This window comes from Haemaphysalis longicornis, unplaced genomic scaffold (assembly GCF_048455015.1).
Source record: "Haemaphysalis longicornis isolate Haplotype H1 unplaced genomic scaffold, Haemaphysalis longicornis Haplotype H1 scaffold_1, whole genome shotgun sequence".
Classification (NCBI taxonomy): domain Eukaryota; kingdom Metazoa; phylum Arthropoda; class Arachnida; order Ixodida; family Ixodidae; genus Haemaphysalis; species Haemaphysalis longicornis.
Window position 1 is genome coordinate 250424804 of NW_027526203.1, and position 26047 is coordinate 250450850.

At 48.9% G+C, this 26047-nt stretch overlaps 1 protein-coding gene across 1 annotated transcript in view; it reads right to left on the minus strand.

Moving 5' to 3' along the window:
* Nucleotides 1-6599: 6599 nt before the first annotated feature.
* Nucleotides 6600-26047, minus strand: part of LOC144144085 (antimicrobial peptide microplusin-like) — a 36628-nt gene continuing 17180 nt past the window's right edge. Inside the window, exons 2-5 of the mRNA XM_077675497.1 lie at nt 24393-24454; nt 14589-14678; nt 8039-8065; nt 6600-6715 (exon numbers count right to left, since the gene is read on the minus strand). Coding sequence (XP_077531623.1) covers nt 6665-6715; nt 8039-8065; nt 14589-14678; nt 24393-24454 — 230 coding nt within the window. The 3' untranslated portion in view covers nt 6600-6664. The remainder of the gene's footprint in view (nt 6716-8038; nt 8066-14588; nt 14679-24392; nt 24455-26047) is intronic.

Consider the following 26047-nt stretch of genomic DNA (forward strand, 5'->3'; position numbering starts at 1 on the left):
TAGCGCTAAAATCTCATTTTTGCGACAAGCCCACCGACTCTATCGGAGGACTGTCCTCTGCGGACTATAAAAGCAAGATGAGCTGATGCATTTCCAGGTAAGTATGTAGTCGCTGTCCCAACACTTGCCGTAAGTTTTTTTTTTTTTTGCTCAGTTCATTTGAGGGTCAAGTGTGACTTGTGCGTGTTGAATGTGTCTGTATGTAATGCTGCGCTCTCGGCCCATCCACGCCTTTACGCGTAGCTCCACTGCCCACGCCCTTATTTTAGGGTGTTAAGCAACCTTACGCCACTTTTTGGGTTTTCACACGAACACCCGTTTTTTTTTCATTCTTACACCCTTTTTTAGCCAAGACACCTTTTGAAGGTGTTCGCCATTGGACAAAATTCTTACTCCCTTTTCGGCCGAAAGGGTGTAAGAAAGTCTATTGTGTGTTGCGAGCATTACACAAATTGTACAAGTAAACCTGTCTTTAAGAAACTTCTATGTAACGAATTCCTGGGTTTAATGACGTTTTTCTATTTCTCATTGCCAACCCCATTGAAGCTCATGTGTTCGCGACCTCTGTGTAGCGAAACGTCGCGGCGGGTAACCTTGATATAACGAAGTCGGCAAGCGGATCAATGATTGTTTTTTGCACTTTACTTAAAATTCGGCCGGAGAAATTAAATAATTTCGCGAGCACTAGCACTACTGTAAGGAGCCAGCAGCAATTAAAACGTCTAAAAGAGCCTAAAAATTCGTCATGGTGATGATGATGACCGGAGCGCCGGCCGTCATCTCGTGGCTAACGTAGCATCCACTTCTGGTTTTGCTTGTGCAGCGTGACACACTTCATGCACTTCTAACACTGCACTTCAAAACTACACTTCACATTTTCCTCTATCGCCTGTAATGCAAACTACCGTGCGTTTCACGTGTGAGTGCGGATTCGGTTCGAGACTTAAGTTTTGAACTTCTAGGCCTTCCGGTAGGGGTGTGGTCACGTCTCTTTTGTTATCTGCGGTATCGATTCGTCGGTGATGACTTCTGCTGCCAGAAAAGGAATAGTGTCTTTGCAAGACAAGCTCACAATTTTAAATGGCGTCTCCGACGACGAGAAAAAGAGAATGTCGACGCCTGGTAGAGTACCCAGCTAGCACCCTGTCATCAATTTAGAGTGCGGTAAAGAGCATCAAGTTCTCTAAAAGGCGCCCTTTCAGACGATGTTAGGTTCCCGAAACGCGCTAAGGGCCTAAGGCAACAAAAAGTGTTAAACTGCAAAAGTAATACGTAAGTTTGTTAGTAGGTGGATTAGTTGCCTTGCTTTTTTGGAGGACCGTGTAGTCCTAGCTAGTGAAAAAGCAGCAGGCGCTATTCACGAAGAGGGTGAACTCACCTTTACTGATGTCTAGCATTTTAGCTTCGTTTCTGCTTTATTCCCGCGAGGCTTAACTGGAAACCTGTATGTAACGAAAAATTGCGAACTTTTGTCAACTTCCTCACATCCAGGTTTAACTGTATTCAATTGCCAATAGCCTTATTTCCAGTTTCACAATAATTTTTGGTAGCGAGAAGAGGGATGACCGGATGCACACCTTCGTTTTTTGTAGGATGTTAGAAGGCTGTGGTATCGGTGCTGAGTGACACACATTTCATATCATATTCTTTATGCTTACAGAACACAGAGACTCACCAGCTGACCGATGCCAGCGTGTTTGTTACAACTTATCTTCTCATTCACCCGAGATTTTTTTTTTTTCTAAAGACAGTTTCATTTGAACGTTTTTTTATAAATATGGTTTGAATATTCCCGTCCTCACCAGATTCACCGGCCCTTTCCTTCCTTCCTGTACGTATTACACCAACAGGATTACAAGCTCATACCCTGTCCTTCTCCACGTATACAAATTCTGTACTCCAACTGTGAGCGCATGTTGTGCGCCCTTTATTTTTACCAAGAAGCTGTCTAGGCTATGATCTAGCTGCTTCTAGAAGATCGTCTCCGGAGACAGACCAAGCGTAGACCAATTTTTAAGCGTATGGCTAAAATTCGTAAAGAACAAAAAAAAAAAAAAAACAGGAGGGGGTGGGGGGGGGGGGGTCCCGCGGCCTGAATATTTTGATCTTAGACGGCTTGCATTACCCCTCAAACACTTCTCCTCAGCAATGCACCTGTGTTTAAAGGTAAAGCCGACTTCAGGAATTTAGTGTAAACTTGGTCATTGTAAGCTGGCGTTCCCACATTGTGTGCCCGACAGTAATGCATGGGCATCTACGGAGGGAGTATGGTTACAGCACCAGTGTATATTCCTCTCCACACCCGCCACCGTTTCCGAAGTAGTGCAATCTCTTCTACACGCGCGGCGTCCCTCTCCCCTGTTACGAATCGGCCAGCGCCGCAGTACTTCCCCGCATCACTCCTCGGCTGTGCGGCGAAGCCACTCGTGCGCCTTCGAAAACAGGCGCAATCATGTCGGTGGCAAGTGGCGATAAGCCGCGTCAGACGCTTCGCTTTGAGCGCATTTCCAAAACTTCGGCGGCTCCCTGCGAGGCTCGTCTCCACGCTCTTCAAGGACACAGAAACCCAGTCGATCGCAACGGAGTCCTCCTCTCTCCCCTCTCTCGGACTCAACGTGCGCGGAGGCTACCGACGACTAACGAACACTGGAAAGAGCGTTGCGTGTATCTGTGACGTTTGTGCGTGTTCCCACTTGTTGGCGTTTTGACCGTTACCGCTTTTGGGTATAAATAGAGCTGCCCAAGCGTTGTAACCCATTCCTGTTAGAGCAGCGAATCGATGCTGTCGCTCTGCTCGAGTCCTGTATTGTAACCTCGCCCGTCGGGGCATTGTTCTTTGGCTTCGGCTCACCTCTCGCTATGAAGTAAACAGTTTACGTTGGCCTATCAGCTCCGGACACTCCGGACCTCTTCCCGGCTGCAGTCGGCCTTCGCGGTCGCAACACCCCCTTACATTGCGCAATGCCGCGCGCTCTTCGGCGGCCACCTGTGTGGTCTGCGCCGTGATGGCAGTAGCCGTGCTTTAATGAAACGTCGTTGCCTCTACCCACCAATCGTGTCTGTCCTTTATTATGACGTACAGATTTTGCCAATGTCCTTATAATTCAACAAATTCCTAATACAGCTGAACCGCAACATAGCAAATCCCACCAGAACGGCAGCCTCGCTGGACCTCCCTCTTCGCAGAATGGAACGGCTCTAAATTGTTGTTTTAGTTTACTTCCTATGTTAGCCCTCCACTTTTGTATGTTTCTACACATTCATTCTTACCATTCACTTATTTGCAACCTTTTTGGTATGATGTACACTCCTGATGTACCCACACCGCCACTGGAGGAGGTCAGAGCTTTTAGTGAGCTCTTACAGTAAACAAGTTAATCGACCAGATTTAGGGGAAATCCCCAAGGTCGAGTACGTTTCTGTAAAGAAAAGTTTGACATCCACCTAAATGCAGCCATACGGCTACGAAGGAAAGCTATACAGCTTTCTCAGAAACTTCGCAGTTGAAGAACAATTCGTCCTGGTCCAGGATTCGAACCCGAGACCACTGCTTAACCGGAGCAGTCACTCTACCAACTGAGCTAACCAGGAGGCTAGTCGTTAGTAGGGCTAGTCTCCTGGCTAGCCTCTTGGTTAGCTGAGTTGGTAAAACGTAAATCCTCCTGGTTAGCTCAGTTGGTAGAGCGACTGCTCCGGTTAAGCAGTGGTCCCGGGTTCGAATCCTGGACCAGGACGAATTTTTCTTCAACTGCGAAGTTTCTGAGAAAGCTGTATAGCTTTCCTTTGTAGCCGCATGGCTGCATTTAGGTGGATGTCAAACTTTCCTTTACATAAACAAATTAATGCATGAGCGTCATTAAGATTTCCGATCTCTTGAAGCTTTTACGAGGTATTCGACATAACGCCATAGGACCTTTTCGAATAGGGGCCAATGCCAGCAATGCAGCATCTTGTTGTCGAGCTTAAGTTTCACAAGACTGGAAAAAGAGTCTGAGAAACTCATCCTCTGAGTTTAAAGCTTCATTTTTTTAGTGGTGACTTGATCAAGCGGCTTTAAAATGCCTAGTTTTTGCTAGCTTCCTAAAAGGTAACTCGGCAGTCCACTCACTTTGACGCCCCCGCCTTGCGTTTGCGTGGGAACAGAAAAAAATGCTGCCGTGCTGTCTTCAGTGCTTGTAATGCGAAACTTACACCTCAGCGCACTGAATGTTTTTACGGCATCTCTGGATGACAGAGCGAGTAGGAGTGGACTGCGTTTCGCTAACGTGACCACTCACGACACGGGCCGTGCCCACTGAATACTGGAGATCGCGGGGTGTGTATACAGAGAAGACTAATTATCGCCGTGGTAATCTACCAGTGGGATTGGCGGGCTTTAAGCAGTAATTGTGACGGTTTTCGTGGAGTCATCTTTGATTGACCGTGGAAAGATTGCTACCCCACCCACAGGGCCGACGCAAGTTCTTGCCGCTGCTTGCATGCTGCGGGGCAACCTACCGGGTTTCGGCCGGTATGCTGTGACTGCTAATTGATTGGTGACTCTGAGTGACAGCAGTCTATGAGAACCCTGGGCCCTCTATGCAGGTAGAGAAACTGCAGGGACGTCTCAGAGACGGAGAAACACCAAAGCTGAACTTCGGCAAAAAAGCGTCCTTGTCCGAGCATTCCGGCAAGGTCGATGCCAAAAGGATGTGGAGTATCGTCTGAACTAGGATGATTGAAGGGTCATAGTAGTTAGAGATAGTCAGAGGCTTCGCGTCGGAAGTGGGTGATAGCGTGCCGGTCAAATATACGGATGCTGCGGAGGGAAAAGAGTCCGGGCCAAAGTCGCTCGAGTGGTTTACCTGTACTTGGAGCACAAGAGAGTCAAAATCGGAGTTTCGGGCGTTCAAGTGATCTCTACGCACTTGGAGATATAAAGTGCGCAGTCTATAATATTTCATTTATTACTAATGCACCCTGTACACACAGTGTAAAATGTTGTATAAAGCCTTCTTTTTTGATCGTATCAACAATGTATCGACCGCGCTAATTCGGATACAGCTTCGACAACTTCACCCCCCTCGCCATGCTCAGAGTCCTGCATGCCTCCTGCCATCGCCGAACTGCAAACTACCTTCAACTTTACTCTTCCATTCACAGGATCAGCCTCTGAAGACCAATCAGGATGTAGATATTTCCTTTCGACGCCTTGTCGTGGTACAATAAGTCTGCCGTTGCCATGACGAAACAAAAAGATCCCGCAGGTGCAGATTCTTGAAATATCTCCGCTACTTTTGGAACGAAATCACTGCCAACAAGGCCCACTGCGCATTTTGAAGGGTACAGGTGACCCATTGATGCCCCACAGTAGTCTTTCCCCTCTCGTCACGGCTAAGTAATACGGCTCCGAAAAATGTCTTGTTGAAACCGCCAACCATTCGGAGTAATACTCTCCCCTTGCAGACGTGGGGAAAATGTCCCCTTTGATGACGCTTGTTGCGTGCAGTTTTTTTGTGCAGGACGCTTCCCTGTAGTGCGTTCCTAGTAGCTACAGAACGTACACCGGTTTATTTTGTATTTTTCTTGGAGGTACGAGCCAGGCTTTACTATTCCCACTTGCCGTCCGTTGTAGCTTAGCAGCTCAGCAGCTTGTTATTTTACCACTTTAGAATGTCGCGGCGTCGTGGTGGTCTTTTGGAAGGTCAGCTCCACATCCAGCTGCATTTTCTCAGACAACTTGCGATCCTTAATGCCCACCATTATGTGGCCCCGAATAATTTGGCCATGCAACATTAAAACCGCACAACTTGGCCAGTTGGTGATTCTATGTGACTAACTCCTCGACTCCTTCTCATTCCAAATGATATCTTCTGCAGAATTTCGTTTTTGTACACAACATTCCCTCGAATTACTAAGTGGTTCTCGAACGCCCTTAGAAAATAATTGTAGCTGTTTTTTGTTGCTGTGTTATTCTGCTATGTCGCCCATACAAACCAACGTGTTTGGTTGTTCCCTAGAGCATTTGTAGGCGAGGCCACTCACCATGCGAAAACTTTCAAAGCACCGCTTCCATCACAGCCACTCAATAGAATATGCGAAAATTAATTCCTCTTGAGGCTTGAATTAAAAGCTGGGGAGCTAATTTTTTTGCTCAGCTTGCGACCTGTCCATCTCTTTCTTCATCCCAGGTGCAAACGTACGCTGTGGCCGTGGAGTGTTCTCGGAGGACGAGAAACGTACAACCGCCGTTTGACGTTTAGTCTTAAAGCAAGGACTTCGCGATCGCCTGCCGGCGGCGATCGGCTGGCGGCGCATTACCGCTAGCCGATTAACGACGCTTCGGGAGTCATTAATTTTATATTCTCGCCCCCAGCCCGCCCACTCGTAATTCTTTCATCGGGTGTACCGCGCCCAGGTCTCGCCGGCTTACCTCCATAGTCTCAGGTTTCCCTCGCGTCTCGGCAATAAACGCACAGCACACTGTTCACATCAGTTTCCATTATCTGTTTTATCACACAACGTTTTCTGCTCCCAGCCAGCTGCAGAAAACACGTCTCGCTTTCGCTATAATCTTCTGCGAAAGACACAAAATAGGTGTAAATAGGGACACGGGGAAATGTTGACGCCAACTGATTTTATTCAAAATCTACTCCTGAAATCCTTGTGTTGGGTGCTGCAAATATCACTCTTCGCAAGAATGGGCCACTTCATGAAGCTCTTCGATCAGTTCAGGCTGTAGGGGCACAGTAAGTCGTCAATGTTCAATCACATGTACTCCACACTTGCTAACAGTGGCTATTTGCCTGTTGAGTTCTGGTTCTGCCCTGTACGCCCCCCAAGAACGTCAGCGATCGCTTCAGGATTTGCGCGTCGCGAAAGGGGCGAACACTCTACTCATGCTCCTAGACGCGCGCGGCGATAAGGGGGGTTGTCGAATTTTGAAAGATCTCTCCTTGAAAATTTCCCCGCATTTCCCCGAGGGGAAGAATGTGAAAGTGCGAATGCACGAGTTGAATTTGCGCGGTTCGGTAATGTTCGCGAAAGAGAGATCACACACACACACACAACTACAAAGAAAGAAAGATGCATTTATTCACAGACACCTATTTGTGTTGTCGTTGTACTTGATTGCTAGAGCGGATCTCAGCTTTGAAATTTCGTGTCAGTACTCCTTTAAGCGGGTGCATTAGCCCTTCTCACGCCCGATTCCTGGCCAATCCCCCACGTGGGTATGTGCCATGCACAGACACCTATTTGTGTTGTCGTTGTACTTGATTGCTAGAGCGGATCTCAGCTTTGAAATTTCGTGTCAGTACTCCTTTAAGCGGGTGCATTAGCCCTTCTCACGCCCGATTCCTGGCCAATCCCCCACGTGGGTATGTGCCATGCACAGACACCTATTTGTGTTGTCGTTGTACTTGATTGCTAGAGCGGATCTCAGCTTTGAAATTTCGTGTCAGTACTCCTTTAAGCGGGTGCATTAGCCCTTCTCACGCCCGATTCCTGGCCAATCCCCCACGTGGGTATGTGCCATGTCAGCGGCCAGGCAGCGCGCGCCCATCTCCCCCCGTTGCCAAGGAAGACGAGGAGATTCCTGGCCAATCCCCCACGTGGGTATGTGCCATGTCAGCGGCCAGGCAGCGCGCGCCCATCTCCCCCCGTTGCCAAGGAAGATGAGGAGCGCGCGCACCCGCAGCTGTTGCTATGTGGACGGACGGCGGTCGCCGGAATTCAGGGTCGCTTATAAAGTGCATTCGCACTTCAAAACTGTCGGAACCACTCTTGAGGTCCATTCGTTGGGCATATTCTTCTGTGAGACCAAGCGAGTTTTAGGTACTTCGCGTCAGGTGCTATCACGGCCGATTCATCGGTGGCATGGCGTGAACATAGCAATGCAGTTTAGAATACATCGTTCTCGTGAGCGAGTCTATAAGGGTGCGAAAGACGAAAAGAGGGAGTCACAAGTGTGGTCTTGTGAAGGCCACGATATCTGATGATGAAGAGCACGAGTAAACGAATCTGATACATAAACACGAGAAGTAAACCAATGACTTACCGAAAAGTACTGCTCAAGGGCCTTTCCCTGTGCCAAAAGAAAAAAAAAACAGATCAGCTGTGATCACACTCGATAAAATGCAGACATTAACTTTAAAAAAATACACAGAAAGTGGTGACAAATACAGGAGTCGTCCGTGAAACTGTAGAGTGGTTTAATAAATTATAAAAAAGAGAACCGTTCCATTAAGAACTCTTCTTGTAGGTCCTGTCTCCCTTCGGCCACGAGGACCACTATTTTCACATGTACGGCTGCTGCACTGTACTGCAACTAACTGGCGTGACGAAACACAAGTGACATCACTTCATTCGCAATATCACCAATGGCGTTCCTTCCTCATTTGACATCAGTTCTGGTCAAGGCGACACTTCTGTTGTAAACGGTTTGCATCACCTCCCCCAGCCGTAACGAACACTGTTAGAATTATCTACCTCGAAACGTCCTACCTGCAGTGGCTCCTTTATCTTCGCTTATCCATGGTAGCTGACGGACCTGTCGCGGGGCGGTTTGGTTTACAGATGGGCGGTAAAAGAGGAACATGGAGACTACGGAGTAACTTAGGCTATTTGACGTTGCGAGATAGCTTTTTCAATAAAGTTCGCTTGCTATGCAGCTGTACAGATTAGAATACCCAGGTAGTGCGCAGCTGGGCCAGCATCACAGTCTTAAAGGGGCCATGCAGGCAAAACAGAAGGTTGGTTTATTCGAAAGATTGCCTCGTTACAATCATACTGACCCCACCTTTAACGTAAACGTCACTCAAATGACCTACATAATTAGGAAAAAAAGGGAATGACCATGCGACCCACTTGCTCATTTCCCGCAACGGAACCTATGATGTCATAAGCCCTGCTGTGCGATTGGCTAAGGCCGGCAAAAGCAAACGCAAATTAGGCAGGGCTTATAAGCTTGCCCAACGAGCTATTTGGGCTTAAAGTTAGGGCACATTCTTTTTGTATTAGTAAGAATTCGGGGCGAACAATCAAAGTTACGAACGAACACGTAAACACCGAAGCAGTTAGTGCGGGACTTCACGGCTGACACCGCTAACACAGCCGTCGGATGCGCTGGATTTGCCTGAAACCAGAAGCGCCAACTACGGGGGGGCAGTGGGGCTCATGCCCCCCCCGGACGGCTTTACGGGGGGGCAGAGCCGCCTCCGGCCCCGGCTGAGGATTTTTTTAAGGGCTTGGCTCGGCTCTGCGCCCGTCGACATCGGACTGTTGGCCGTCCTGTCTGCCAACTATTGTTTACCATAGGGGTTGGGATCTTGAAAGACAGTTCCGTCCTCCCGATGGGCAGGGGGAAACGCAGGGCCGTGTCGCTTTTCTTCACGGTGAGTTGGATGTGCTCAGTGTGAGGATTGTTGACAACAATGTAGCGCTGCGCTTGGCTATGGTGGCTAGAAGGGTGGCCCTTCTAGCCACCATAGCTTGATTTCAGCAGCACGCCAGCAAAGCAACATTTTGTCGGGAGCATAGGTCGGCGCACTCACTCGTGAGTACATTCATTTGTACTCATTTGTTCTCAAACTCACGAGTGAGTACGATGATAAGTGAGTACACACCCAGACTAAAAAAGTGAGTATGATGACGATTGAGTACAGGGGTAAGTCCACTGCTCGTGAGTACAGAACTTATGAGTACACTACTCATGAGTATGAGTGCTCATGAGTACAATACTCATGAGCATGAGTACTCATGAGTATGAGCACTGGTGAGTATGGCACTCATGAGTACACAGTACTCATGATTACAGTACTCATGAATACTGTATTTTCGAGTGCTTGCACTCGTGAGTACAGCAGTGCAAACAAGTTCTATCACAAACTCAAGTCTGGACGCACGTGTACGAGCTTCAGACATTCAGCGGTGGCGCTGTGCTGCTCAAGGATGGTAAAATCAGGCAACGAAAACTGCACCTCCCTCCTCTGCCTGTCCTTGTTTGGCGCTGTTAGCGTTTTTCGGCGGTCGCTCGCTATGGGGTCGCGGTGAAAAGGGAGAAACGAGGGGGTTAGGTCCCGGTGGGAAGCGCGGCCACAGTTGCTCTGTTTCTACGGCACCTGTTGATTGGAGCAGTTATAGTTGTTTACAAATGCGCGGCCTGGGAACGCGTAGCTGCTTCGTTCCGCTTGCTTCATTCAAATTGCTTTAGGGGAAGCGGTGGGGGCATGCTCACAATGCATGCACTACGCGCACCGAAGTCGCTCTTTTCCGGTCTTAAGCAGTTTCCATAGATGCATGTCGCATGTCATGCTCTGGAGTCGTTTCGTGAGCGGAACCGCTCATTTAAACAGTCGCAGTTAGTTTATGTGTTTCGTGTCAAATTGACTGCATGGTTTGTGTCAACCAGATGGTTTTATTAGGCTCCCATTTTGAAACTTTTTGCTCAGGTTTGGTAGAACTATGTCCTCGGGCTGTCCATTTACAAGTGAGCATATAGCCCCACCGTGCAGGTTGTGGTTTGTTAATCGCACATAATAATGCCCAGTCGGACGCGTATGACGCCTTGTTTCACCTCGCATATTTTGTCGAAGAGCGCTGGCATCTTGCTGCTGTGGGAGCGTTTTGCTTTCGAATGGCAAACCGATGCGGTGCTTCTCGTTTATGCCACCGTGTAATGATGAAGCTGACGACGACGGTGAATTTCGGTGGTTCTTCATCCCCTACCTTCATCTGCTGTTTACTGGCGGGGCGACCATGTTGCACTCCTCGCTAGCAACTTGTGCCGAGTTTAAGCTCGCACTGTGGAAGGCCTCGTGAAAGGGCCGTTTTATATGAAGAAAGCCAACGCCAGACGTTGGGTTTTCCCTTTAGTTCGCGTCTTGGAACGTCTCGTAAAACATGTTGCTTACCCATAACGACGCCACCGCATTTTTTTATCGATAGCTCTCAGCTTCATCAGCGCTTCTCGAACCAAGAGCTGCAGCTTTCCACTGTGCAACCAACGCACCAACACGGGCATACAGTGACGTCAGTGCAAGCTATCACGCCTCCGAAAAGCCTGTCTGCAAACTTTGTTTTCAAGGTCGCAAAGCACGCGAGAGCAGTTGGACAGTGCTGTAACGGCTGCCAAGCACTGGCAGCAACTGGGTGCACTGCGGCCGTCGACTGCGAGCGATACCCGCTACAAGACTCCAAAACACATACACATACACTGTTGGGACTGGGCCATCCCAGCTCAGTCACTACTGTTGCGACGTTGCCCTGCCCAGTCCGCTATCGACGCCGCGCCGACCATAGCGACGAAGTAGCCGAGGTGACGGTTATTTGAAGCAGCATTTATATACAATATATACAAAGGTAGCAAGAGCGTTACACGGCTAAGACAAGCGCGATAGCACTTCTCAAGGCCTTCGATGAGATGCCGCCACACCACCGCTGCTTCCGGGCTGGTTTTATATCCCCAGGGTTCCGTTGCAGCCGCGTGCAGTTCCAATGCCTCCAGTCGGAGCTATCAATGGCCGCATTATGAATCTGGCGAATGGAGGCGAAGCGATTGCGTCAGCCGAGCATCCACGACCGGGAAAGGGAAGACGAATCTTCGGCGGCGTCTCCAGGCGCTACTTGCTGCGTGTCTGCGGGGATTAGTTTGTCCCAGGCATGATTTGGTCTAGCCGTCGCGATGGGAAAGGGAGAGCAGACTCGGCGGCGTCTTTCCCGCCAAGTCGTGGCACGTCTGACGCGGGCGGTTTGACCTAGGCGCGAATCAACCCCGCCATCGGCACGTCGCCAGGTGCAGTGAATTTGTTTCGGGCGCTCTGGCACAACACACACACGGATACAAAAATGAGTGGTCAAAGTCAGACCCGTTTCGGGGGCTCTTAACGGAAATGAACATAGCAGCGCGTAGCGCCCCTGTCGTGTCCCTTTCTCGTGTCCCTTTCTTTTTACCCCCGAACTGCCCATTAAAAGAAAAAAATTCCCCGCATTTCCCCGAGGGGAAGAATGTGAAAGTGCGAATGCACGAGTTGAATTTGCGCGGTTCGGTAATGTTCGCGAAAGAGAGATCACACACACACACACACACACAACTACAAAGAAAGAAAGATGCATTTATTCACAGACACCTATTTGTGTTGTCGTTGTACTTGATTGCTAGAGCGGATCTCAGCTTTGAAATTTTGTGTCAGTACTCCTTTGAGCGGGTGCATTAGCCCCTCTCACGCCCGATTCCTGGCCAATCCCCCACGTGGGTATGTGCCATGTCAGCGGCCAGGCAGCGCGCGCCCATCTCCCCCCGTTGCCAAGGAAGACGAGGAGCGCGCGCACCCGCAGCTGTTGCTATGTGGACGGCGGCGGACGCTTCAGGCTCGTTTAAGAAGTGCATTCGCACTTAAAACAAATCGACTCGTTTTTTTGTGCTGATGGTTCAGTCATGCAATATTTTTGAATAAATGTGACCAGTAAAACCCGTATTTAAAGAAATTTCTACTGGTTGCGTCAAACCGCTGAAGTTCACGGTTCACAGATTTGCGGGAAGTCTTATTTGGGGACACCTCGTAGTTAGCTGACACAATGTAAAAGGCCCTCACTGCTGCAGGTGCCCCTTATGATGATGATGATGATGATGATGATTAGTGGTAGCCTCTTTGTAGCGGGGTAATGACGTGTCATCTCATAAGGACCCCCCCACCGCTTACTCCGCCCTCCCTTCGCCGCTTCGAGGCGCACTCCAGGTCTGCCCCCCCCCGGAAAAATAAGAAGTCTACGCCACTGCCTGAAACAACAATGACCAACTGACACAAGCGGCACCGTCGCTTACGTGACCGTGTTTGTCGAGTCATAGGTTAAATTTTTAGGAAACGATTAGTATTAACGATTAGTATGAATTAGTATTAGTAGTATTAGTACGGCAGGTGTAGGAGGGTGGCCAGTAGCAAAGTGAGAACACTGGAACGTCAGCTAAGGCCCCGGGGCCTTAACGTCAGCAGTTTTTCAGCGCCATCTATGAAAGTGGGCAATAAACAAGACAACCAAACACTGGCACTTCAGCAGTATTGCAACTCTAAGAAGGCGGGCGATAAACAAGATAATCAAACGGGTACCTGTGCGATGGGCGCAGCCCTGGTCAGCAGGCTATATTTAGTTTTAAGGCCATCATTGTGGACGTCACGAAAACACAGGATTTAGCGGGAGAATCAAAATTTTCACTTAAAGTATGTAATTTCTTAGTGAATTAAGCATCGTTAGCTGCCGACAAAGCGCTTCGGGCCCTACAAAACACTAATCTTTCGAAAAAAAAAAACTTCTATTTTCTCTGCATGGTCCCTTTAAGGCGCTTCCGCGCTCATTCCGCAGCTTTAATGGGACAGACAAATGATTTCAGGGGCGAAGCCCCTTATGTTGGTTGGCTGGTTGGACACTTGAATCATGGCGCATACCCACGCGGGGATGGGGCTGTTGGCGTCTCCTGTTGTCGTCGTCGTCGTCGTAATCATTGTTTTATGTAGTCACGCTAACAAAACACCGGGAAAGTCATTTTTCCGGGGCCCTCGCTTACACCTCGCAACAGAGAGCTTCGTGCTTCAAAGACAAGAGACTTTTGCAGCACAGCTGTATACCTCTACCTTCCAACGGTTTCATTTCCGTAGGCGAAAACGCCAAGTCACCAAGAATACACTTATATACTGCATGCTTCGCACCCTCCCCAGGTTAGTGGATATGCCCCATTTTTTTTCGTAGAGCGCATGTCCTGCAGTTCATATGAAAGCCATCGTTTTATATAGTGGGGTCACTACATGGAATTTCTAAATAAATTGGTGGAGATAATTTTACTTTAGCACAATACCTTTTCAAATCTGAAAGGTGGCGCCATGCAGTGTAAAAACCTGACACTATCGTGCGTATATAGCCCCTCTGTAGGTTTCAGTGGGTGATTCAAAAAGCGAATAAACAAACATACTTGAGGCTGGTAGATCTAAATATTCCGCTTTCAAACGGTTTAGGGCCCGATCAGGGAAACAATTTTTGTTCGAGGTGTTTTAAGTGATGTCGTTTCATTTGGTATGGAAAGAGCATCCCGAATTGGTTGTCTGTCCCTTTCAATCGCTGCCTTCTTTCGAGGCCACCGGTCGAGCCACCAACTGCACCCGAAAAGGATCCCTCCAAGGCCTCCCAGCGAAAGCGCTATCTAACTGCTGAGTGGGAAGATCCGACGCACCTTACTACAAAGATTCGAGGTATGGGGCCTAATTCATGGCCAGTCAATGACATCTGGTCAGGTTCAATTTTTTATGTTTGGAACAAGCTCGGTTAACAGCGGACCTAACAAAACTGCGTCCATTAAATAGCTTTTGTAGGCAGTATTGAAGGCTACCCTTCCTGTCCTACAACAAGTTTTAGCACCGAGTAACACTGCATTTTTTGTGACTGCGCACTCACTAGTAGGGCACGGTCGTTCTGTCCCGTGTTTAGTTTACCTCATTACGATATATCAATAGTAAGCAATTTACGAGGAAACAGTCGCATCCACAGACATGCCAAAATTTCTTCTCGGGAAATAAAAAAATCCAACGCGAAATGCCGAAAGAAGATCGGGCGTCACGTACAATGTTTCCCGTATCGCACAGCTTCCTGTACAGGCATGCATCGTGGAGGCAGTTCACTGAATCCTTAGCGGTGAGTAGTCCGGTCCGGAGCTGCAAGCACAAGAAAAGATATTAAGGCTACATGTGACCTTTAAATTATGTCAAGTAGGAGAGGCGTTTCAGATTGTTTTCAGATCAGGTGAGCTCCTCGTAATTTTCTGAGGGCCATCCCTTCTACCCCGCCCCTTCTATAATAGTGGATCAATAAAAAAGGCCCCTTAGCTGTGTAAAGAAACAGCACCTTTACACACAGTTTCTTCAGGACAAGTAAAACTTTTGGTGACCCACGCGTGCAGTGAAGCCTCCAATGATAAAATGACATGGAATAATGACTCCCGCATTAACAAATATGTAACTTACTTATATTTACACTGCTTATACTTTCGGCTTCTTACTTCATAACATAAAAAACTTAATTTAGGACAGATTTTTCTTCTTTCTTAGGAACTTGAAAAGTGAGCATTTACCTCCTGACCTACATGTACTGCTCCTTTTCCCGACCAACGTTGCATTCTACGGTAATACCTCTGCGGAGAGTGTATATTTTGCGTGTCACTCGGAAGAAATGAACACAGCTGAAAAAAATGAAGCCTTTTTGCGTGCAAAACAACTCCACGCGCACGAAGCCCTGAGGGACGCTGCCGAGTACGTACCAGCACCTGCCCACAGGGCACGCGACATGACGATTTCGGCAGCTTGGCGCTCCTTGAACGCATGAACCGGCGGGAAGACGGAGGCGGCTACATGTGAATGTCCTCAGGATCCCTTCACCCTTACCCTTTCCCCCCACCCCCTTTGGGAGCAGTGGTTGCACCGCTCGGACGGTGCAAGTCAAGAGCTGATCACGGCCCGCGCCCTGGCGGTCGCGGATGCCCTCTAGACGTCCTCCACCCCTCCTCCCTGAACCGGAGGTTGAAATAAAGTTTACTCTTTCTCTCCCTCTCCGTCTCTATTTCTCTCCGGCTACCGCATGTGGAAATAGCTTTTAAACTTCAATCAAGGAGTCACGCTCCTTGGAGTCCAGGCGTGCAGGCACGCTACCCCCACCCCCCGGTAGCTTGCCTGGATGTTGCTCCTCCCCGCTGTTCTAGGAGGAACATGCAGACACCCCCCCCCCCTTAATGGCTTCTGGCACTACCTTCAAGCGGGAGGGCTCCGTGCATTCGGAGCGCTGACGTCACGAAGAAGCGGTGGAGGTGCAGGCGGTGACGCGGAATTACACGCTGAAACAATTTTTTCTCCGCGTGTTTTCGTGGCATTCCACTAGATGGAGCCACAATATTACCACAAAAATATATTTTTCTTAGTTTTGGTGATAGTTGAATAAGATAGGAAAACACCTCTCTGCGCACGGTGGACTGGATTTCCCTATTGTACTGTGCGCGGTTGCGCGGATTTCCCCATTGTGCCGGGTTTTCTTTTTGAAATTGTGAATATCAGCCGTGGAGTGGAGATGGTGGGAACATTAATCAACACTCTCTTGAATTCGGGTCAGTGCCGTGGAAATTGAGACACGAAGTGCAAGGTGCGCGTTTTCAGATTTCCCCAAGCCGAGAAACTACGCAGGGAATGGGTGCGCGCTATTCTTCAGTCCTTCAGTGTATTTCTTCGTGCTTACGAGAGCAATTAAAAGTACGCAACGTTTCATCTTCAAATAGCTCATGATATCGGCAGTATATGCAGCGCGTAGTCGTAAAAATGGCGGAGTTAAACGAGGATTCGTTTTTTATAGGTTTGCGAGCTGCATTTCCTACCCGAAGACGTAATTCATGTGTCTTAGTAGTCGACGAACAGACAAGCTCAAGTGTGAGAAATGCAGAGAAGCATTGTCTCTGAACAAGACAATTTCAGTCTCAGTTGCAGAAAAACATCATGACCTCATCAGATCGATGAATCTAGGAAGCCTTGTGAATCCAACTGTGTTGGCTGTAGATGCTATGCGCTTAATCATGCCGTCGTGGAGTACTTGTCACACGATGCAGTGCTTTTGAAGCTGTCGAACCAGCGCCAAGTGGTTGCAGACCTCACCGTGGAGAGGCTCGACCAATGACGACTTGTCAGATTTTGAGACGCGCGACGACGGACACATTAGCGAGCTAGCTTTAAAGCACGTGTTGTGGTGTAGCACGAACATTCTCATGAAGAGCGTTTCTAGAAGGATGAATGTCAGGATTGTTAAAGCTCATTTGGACTCAAAAAAGAGAAAGTTGCAAACGATAGGCCAAAAATAGCTATGAAAGAGCCTTTGCCTCCCGATCTCGTCTAGAAAGCGTGCTCAATGTCTCGCGACCTATAACATTTGCTGTAGTATTTATTTTACTACCTGCCCATAAATTTACCGACTGCTGAATATCGCAAATGACGAAGGAAAATGTTTGGCAAATACGCATTATCGCCCCAAGAGTCAACCCTTAATTTGTACTAAACGTCGAATGTTGGCATACTTCTACGAGTCGTTTTTGTCTAGTTGAGCATTAATGAATGTTTCACGTGTTGTGTTACAGTGGCGAAGACGTCCTCGTACCAAAATGCGTCGCCTTCGTCGTGTAATGGTAGCGTGGTGGACGAGTGGGCAGCAGAAGCGCTGGCTCGGTGTTGACTACAAAAAGCCGAAAATAGTTCTTCACTGGTATACTGCATGGTGATAAATGAACAGTAATGATGCAGGAACAGCACCCTTGCGGTCTTAGAGCATGATTCAGGCAGAGCAACGCTCCTTCAGAAGCCCGAAGCGTTGCGTCACAGGTCGCTGAAAGGGCGTAATTTATACATACAAGTACCAACGTTTCACAGCCTTCCAGCGTGTTGCGCACGTCCCGACAAAGTACAAACACACTAGCACACCCTCACCCGGTTTCGTGATAGCCGGCGGAAGGTGTGTCTGAGAAAGGAGGGGGGAAGGAGAAACCTCAGCCGGCGACGCCTGTTCGAACCGACAGGACAGAACACGCCGCCGCTAGAACCAGTTGGTCCCGGATTTTGCAGCTGCCACGGGTGTGAATCATCGCCAACAAGGGTCCGCGCGACAGACAGGCTCCGGCTTGTCGTAACTTCTTCGAAGAGGGTGAGCTCCACGCCACACACAAAAACTTCACCGCACTACACCAAACTTGTATCACGCGCGCACAGGGTAACGGTGCGCTGAATCGCAGCAGTGGGTAATTCTTTCCGAAATGCTACCACGACTTTGTATTCGAACTGTTGTGTCTTTTATATATCAATAAGACCGAAATTTCTGTTAACTACTTGATATATAAGAAAAATCTATGTAGAAAAATGAGCTTCGGGCATCGTATATCCCTGTTCACGTTTACTACAGCGCTGAAAATATAGTGCTGGAAGCTCGACGAACGACGTTTGCAGAGCTTAGTATACCTACTTAGCAAGCACGTGTTTTGGCGGTTTGAAAGGAGGGAAATAGCCTTAATGTGTGAGGTCTACTTGCTAATAAATATTTGCAGCTGCATACCTTCCTTTTTGAGCGGCGGAGTTATCATATTCATTACTTCCCAGTGCATGCTGCACAGCTAGGCGGGACCGGGCACCTCCCCTGCCTCCGGTTGGTGACATCACGGCGGTAGCCTCCAGGCCTTACAAGTCTGGAGGGCGTGGCTCATGGCCGCTCGCCAGAATGAAACTCATGGATAAAACAAAGTACAAGTGTCGGAAAGGGTATAATTGTGTGGGTAAAACCTCCAGAATGGATTTCTAATCCACGCTGGTATTTAAATTATGCCATCAAATATCTACCGCGATGCTAAGCCTGAAGTTCTCTGGGCATACAGGTTACGGATGTACCCGCCTGATGTGAGTTCTTTTAAATAGCTGTCATAGCCCGACCTTCCCTATTGGCGCAGGAGCCAAGCCCCGCCCATGCGCCGTACGCTGATTGACGCGTCCTGGACTAGCCTTTTTTGCAGATTCCTTACTTGTTAGGAAAAGTGTGCCTTTCGAAATAGCAAGGTTCCTAAGGCGCACGGTGGACCTTTGTTTGTCCTTTTCCCGATCCTTACGCAGGCTGAGTCATGGCCTAAGTTAAGGTATTTTTCTGAATACGGAGTTCAGTCTGCGGCTGCCCGAGCTCGAGGCCTCCTGATGTGGGTACGGCCACCGGGAACGCTTGCTTTCTACCGGGTCATGTATGCCCCAACGGACCCATCCTATAAATGTGCTTTGAAGCAACGTTTTCCTTTCCTCTTGCGAAGACATTTCTCCAACCAATCAGTAAATATTGATCCTGACATCTACTTATTTGCTTACGCCTGCTTTGTAGTACAACATCACTATACGCGATGCAGCTGGAGTGAACGCCGGCTGTATACTTGAAAACCGCATAAGGGGAGCACAGTCATCACAACAAACAAATAACACGGCTAACCAAGCACAATAAAATGACGGCAACAACGCTGTGCTCCATTTGGGCATATTTTTAACGCCAAACTATTTACTCCTTTTTGCTTTACCCCCCGTACACAGAGAAAGTTATGAAGCTGTGTTTTTATACTTCAACAGAAAGCGCTGTAGGAGCGGTAGCAGAACTAAATTACAGCTTTGAGCGCATGCAACAGTAAAAAAGTCACGATTTTCTGTGTTCATGATTGGCTGTGAACAAAACAAAATGTAAAGAGCAGGGAAGATCAGAAGTGATGCGATTAAATGGGGCGTATAATTAGAATCTGCCCAAAATCGTCCGTCTGGTCGATGGAGTCGAATGAAACTTTTGGTGACTTTTTTAAGTATTCTAAATTCAAGGTAAAATTACGGAAACTACGAGAAAAAATACCTGTGAGATAATGAGGAAACAAAGAGCAAAAATGAAACTCTATGGGAATAACAATACTGTAGCAAACGGCACAGCTACTATTTTAAGTCGCAAAGGCTATTTGAAAAGGTGGCCAACGCTAGCTATCAACGGTAAGTGCGTCGGTCTTAAGTAAAAACCCATTTTCAACCCCTGGAAATTGTGAGAAAGAAGAGACCATTTCTTCTCGTAGAACATGCTGGAGAGTATGACGGATGAGGCTATTTAATGATACACAGATCGTACACTAAAAAATTATAATGCTGACAACAAATACACTCTTAGATTTTGCGTCGCGTTCTAAGAACCGCTGAAGAGTTTTGCGAGATTCTTTAAGCAGAGGCTTTTTTATTCAAGTAGAGACCGGTAATTCAGGTAAATGCACTGTGAAGTAATGAACCGGATACCTCCGCCGCTGAGAAATGATGGTATACCGCTGTAAATATTTATTAACAATCAAAATAATCGCTGTAGTTCCAAGCAGTTCTATCTGTTTTGAATTCAAAGTAAATACTACTGTTATAACATCAGTGAAGCTCTAGTTTAGGGCACCTAGCCTATGAAACAAAGGAAAACAAGGGTTCCCAATTTTTTCGGAACAATTGCGTTTGATATTGCAACATGTTTCGAAATGGGCACAAGTGTGTTTTGTACTTTCTTTTTGCCAAAATGGCTACTGCGGGCGTCAGCCCGAACTCCGTTCTCTAATTCACAAGTAAAACGTCTCAGCCAATTAGGAACCACTTCCAAGCCTCACTGTCCTATCTTTTTTGTTGTTTTTTTTTTCTCTGTGCGTCCCTGTTCTCCCAGTCAAATGAATTCTTACGCAGTTCGCACCAGTTGCGTCTGCCAAAAACATGACTGTTTGATTCGAATCTTATCGCGCACTGAATAAGTGAAATAGCATGGTTTTTATGCTGCGTGGATTTGATACCCGGTAACTGTTTTCCAAAAGATTTCGAAGCAAAAGAACTCCTTTGTGCGCGGCCTTTCGCTGCATGTTAAAAATCCCAAATGGGGTAAATAAAAACACAGCTCGTTATAACGGTGTGCCCAAGTGATTAGAGCACCCAACACAGCTGGTCTTGGCGTTAAACCTCAGTTAGAAAAAAATGGCTCAAGCTCTAAAGCCGGGCTTTCTTCAGCTTTTCAGCCAGGTTATCTGGCATGCTACCTGGCATCTTCCGCAGCTGGGTTTTATCTTACACCCGGCAACGCTAGCTATCTTCCACTTATCGCGCCCGTGAGGCCCGGTAAGCCACAAGCGTGGTTGGGCGTGGCGTAGTTAAACGACATAACGGTCACTTCCTTGTACCACGCCCGAAGGGTCGGCTGGGGCAGCGACTGGAGGGGGACCCAGTTCCTGCGTGTATGGCATTCTCTGCGCTTGGCACTGGTGTCATCTTCGCCAGGGCCGTACAGATAAAATTTACATTGAGGAACATCGGCCCATCGCGTAGCGTGAGACCGATCATTTTCTTTCCTGTGAATTTTGTGGGTGGTTTCCCATCCCGCGATATTAGTCAGCACCCAAGGATTGCACTCGCTAACGTTCAACACTCTGGCTTCTTTGTTCACAAGATTTTTATTCTTTCTAAAGTTATGTTTTGACAAGAGGTCAGATCATATTGTCACGGGACACCTAGGCGGCCAACGCCCCATACAGCCACGGCTCATCAGAGAAGACAACGATGGCGACGAAGAAGTGGTTGGGTCCCAGCGCGCGCGGTTATGGCCGCATTCCAAATTCTGTAAATAGATTGTTGCTCATCCTTCAACCATCGTTCTAGTCATTGGCTCTGCCGCCACGTTACATTTGGTGGAGAGTGCGGGGTATCATCCCCGTCGTGGGCCCAGCTTCGCACCTCATCGGCATTCTTGCTCATCCTTCAACCATCGTTCTAGTCATTGGCTCTGCCGCCACGTTACATTTGGTGGAGAGTGCGGGGTATCATCCCCGTCGTGGGCCCAGCTTCGCACCTCATCGGCATTGGTGGAACCATCGAGGGTGTGTGAACCGCGTCGGGCAGCCCCAGCCCCACCGCTACAAGAACTCGACGACGTCCCCCCGCCCCGTGTCCCCAGCCCGTGACGAGCCGATCCGACGACGACGTTTGACCTGCCGACGACGACGATGACGTGTCCCCAGCCCTGTGGTCCGACGTGGTAGCCAGCCCTCACCGGTTCGTCATTCCATTGTAGGCGTCGCTGCTGTGGGGCGGAGCTCACCAAACCCATTGCTTACATCCGTGGTGGCAAGAGCTTCACTCTTTATTCTCATCACATTGTTCACCTTCACCGAGCTCACCATGCTATAGCGGCCTCGACCGGGACGGTCGCCTTCGAGGAAAGGGGCATGTTACGCCATCAACGATAATGAAGACAGCAGCCGCATGTGGCGTCACGCACAAGCATCTGCGATGACGACGAAGCTGTGTGGGGCATGCTGCCTGGCTTGCGTGTTCCCACATTGCTCATCTTCGTCACCATCGCCACCGCGGTGCAACTTCGACCGGGACGGTCGCCCTCGACCGGGGAAGGGGGGGGGGGTTAATGTCACGGGACACCTAGGCGGCCAACGCCCCATACAGCCACGTCTCATCAGAGAAGACAACGATGGCGACGAAGAAGTGGTTGGGTCCCAGCGCGCGCGGTTATGACCGCATTCCAAATTCTGTAAATAGATTGTTGCTCATCCTTCAACCATCGTTCTAGTCATTGGCTCTGCCGCCACGTTACAATATTCGCCTTCGTTTGAAAGGTCATCGGCTTTTCTGCTAAAGGGATGTTCAAGCAAGCAAAGTAGAGCGCTGGCTTCATAAAAAAAGGAGCTCTAGCTGTGCTCGAGCCAGATGAATGTAGCGCGTCGTTCTGGGGGTATATAAGAGGTATTTCGGATTGTGCAGACGCGCCATAGCCCGCTTTTTCTTGTGCTAGAGAACCCCACTTGACTTTTTTTCAGGCCTCTTTAAAGGACGCGCGGCTCACTGGCGAAGTAGTGCTTAGCAACTGAAAGCAGGGTGTTGACTTATTCTCAGCCGGTGCTGATCATTTTCTAAACACAGAGGCGCTTCTGAGGATGCCTGCATGGCGAAAGAAACACTCTTCTCGGTGACCGCTGCGCTGCCATGCTCCCTGGGAAATTTGAAACCCGCATTTGTGAGCGTACGAGTGCCGTTTCGGCAAGCTGTTGCCCTTTACCCAGCCTTCCCACGCCGAGAGACCGACCGACACCAACAAAGCCATAATTCAGTTAACCGTGTTCAGACGTGCAGCTATAGAAGGTCATGTGGGCAAGAAATAACTGGCGTCGTTGCGTGAACGTACCACGAAAGAGGGTGCGATGAGTGGGGAAAGGAAGGAGGGATGCGGAAAGGCGATTGATGCGGATGTGAGTGGTGTACACCAAGGAGTGCGTGCTCTGTTAACAGCAGAGCGGTTTAAGCTTAAGCTTGGCCCCGTGGCGTTCGCAAAAAAAAAAGAAAGAAACAAGAAAAATACCGTGCGCACGTGAGAAGCCCCTCGGGAGGAGCGCCCGGCGTCGTCCACCCTGATCGACCTTCAAGAACACTCCGCCCAGCGTTCGTGGCGTGATCTCTCCCCTGCTCTTCTTCTCGCCAGTTCGCGGGTGTTCGCGCCTCAAGTTGGAAGCCCAGAGAAGCTCACGCTACAGACGTCCACTTTGCGAAGCCGGTGGCCGCCGGTTGTAGCGCGTGTTAACGCGGTACACTTTAGGAGATATGTGAAAGCCAGCGGACAAAGCGTTCCGGGCCTGCCAGTCATGAAGAAGTTTCAGCGGAAAGTTCGGAAATCCATCTGAGGCGCAACAGCCGGTTCCCCGACGAAGGGAGAGTGTCCGCCAGCTCTGCTGTTTTTCCAGCCTTGCACCACCACTGCAAGCTGCGCCAATTTTTGTTTGTGTTTTAATTCGGGGGCACGCGATCTGGGACACGTCGCAGCCAATGGGAATTTTGTGTGCTTTTTTTTCCCGCAACGGCTTCCTGATCACGGCGGGGTTTTCGCACAACGAGGCGAGTATAGTGCTCACGTCCTAAAAGTCGACTTCCTGGGACGTACGCATCTTGTGTGTTTGGTTCTTTTTCTTGTGAGCGTATACGCCCTCACTTCGAAGGTTCGAGTCCCGGTTGTATGAAGCCTGTGAACCAAGGGTGCGTGCCATTCACATAGCCACAGAGGACTACTTCTCAGGCCGTCAGAAAAAAAGGCTAATGAGATAAGTAACCACGTGCTATAGTAAAGCTCATGAAGAGAGATTACGATTGCCCAAGCGTTCAATATACGGATAATGACATACGTTTTGTAATTCAATTAGAAATAATTGTCAGTTGCGGTCAATCAATGCCTCTGCTCTAGCGCACCACCGGAGAAGAATGTTCCCTCCGAAATGATTGGCCAAGGATTAAGAAATTGGTTAATTTCTCTCAATGATCACTTGCATTCTGTCATTCAAGTAGTAAACATAAGACATTTGCGCTTGTGCGTTTTCGCGTCGCTGGTGACGCTTGACAACATCGGGCATGCGCCACCACAATTTGAATACGGTGCTATTTCGCGCCACCAGCACGTGTCAACGGCTGCGGTTGGTGATGGCTGTCAGGAAACGTCCTTCTGTTGGAGTGCGAAGCCTCCCAGTCATGCTCATAGAAGAAAAGTAGGTCGTGCCAGCATGAAAACGCTATTGCGTCTCAGGGGTGTGCAGCTCGGTGACTAAAGTTGGCAGAGAGCCACAAATAACGTCATTGGCGCAGCGACCGCGGTGGAATTCTGTGTGTAATTTGGCTGTTTTGAAGTGGCACAACAATAATAGAAATAACCAGAGACACGAAAACATAACAGTTAGATAACATTTACATAAACTCTCTCGCTCTCACGGACTAAGGGTTCACTGCTTGGAACGAGCCTCTAAGCTTTAATCTTTCACAGTACTTGGACGTTTTACGTACCGCCATCGATGCCCTCTGCGCGATGCACTCAGACACTAGGCGTAGTCTGGTGTCGCTGTATCCTGAAAAAAGAAAGAACGTTCACGCTTTCACAGTTATCCACGCTACTGTCTAGTCAGCAAGGGTCCAGAACAACCCTGCATGCTGCTCTCAGCCTGCATGGCTCAGTCGGCCGCTTCGACTTTACATGAAGGCTGGCTGCCTTTCAGTACAGTTCAACTTTTTTATACGAGACCCACCACACCAATGAAGCTGAACGAGGTCAACCTTAGACGTAATGAGAGACTTAAAAATGGCAATGAAACGGGTTACTCGTACTCGTTTCTTTCATTTAACGTCAGGAAAGGTGATACTGAGTTATTGATTCGAGCATTTTTTTCGGTATCAGAAAGGCGGGGATACATTGCAGACAGTATGTAAACGTAAGATATGATTACACTGGTATTAAATCAAGGACACCAAGAACTTATATGAGCCTCCTGTGTACCCCGATGGGCTGGAAACTCTAAAGGAGATGGGAACATCGCAAGACGGGACATAATGGCGTTGTTCACCTGTTGACGCATGCGCATGGAATACGATTTTCACTTTCGGCCACCGCCCCGTCAGTGGAGGCCTCGACGCACCGACACGCAGACGGCTTCGCTCTGGCCGTAATTACTCACCTCAACTCTCCACCAGTTACTTCCCTCACCGTAAGGACATTTTACCCCGCAACAGTGGAGAAGGCTGCAATAGTCCTGGCCCTTACCACCAAGCCGCAGCCACACATTGTAGTCACTGATTACAAGACGGCCGTCCGAAACTTCTTTCGCGGAAGCATTTCAGCTATGGAACTGAAAACTCTCCCCCAAAATCCTCCTACCCAACCAGTCGACATCATTTGGACTCCGGCCCACACTGCGGCGGGAGTCAATGAGGCGGCCCAAAGAGGATCACGGGAATTTCTAGCCGTGCTGGGCTCGCCCACACTCCCAAACACGATGCTCCCAAGCACGCGATCGACTGTTGTACCAGGAAGTCACGGAGCAATATCGCCTCTCCCGCCGCCGCCGCTATCCCTTTGCCCCCGCGTCCCTCATAAAGGCACGTTCCCGCTTGCGACTCAGGTACGTCGCGCGACGGCGTGCGACACGTGTCGCGCGAAGTCGCGGTGTTCACACTTGCGATCAGCGACGATGCGAATGAGGAGCTGTTCCCCGTCCTGTGCAGCTTCCTTTGTGCTTCCAACATAGGCACTCAAGGAGAAATATGTTACACTAGAGCTTCACGAACAAGTAGAAATCCCTCTAAAACACATGCTCCTGACCTGGACCAGCGCCCCAAGCGTTGAGGGTTGCCGGAGGAGCCGAAAATAACGAACTTAAGCAGATAGCGAATCAGAATAGGAAATGAGGGGCTCGTTGAACTAAGACAGATATTAAGGGTTGGCAGTCCAGAAAACCTCGGAAAGCAAAGAGGAGGATGTGGTAGGTCATTGCAACAGATAAAGAATTTGGAAAGACAGAAAGAAAGTGGAGAAAAAATGCCCGCCGAGTGGGATCGGAACCCACAACCTCCAGAATACCGGTCTAGTGCGATGACCACTACGCTACCCGCCGGGCTATTTTCCCCTCCACTTTCTGGGGTATTTATGTTAAGGTATTTTTGTTTCC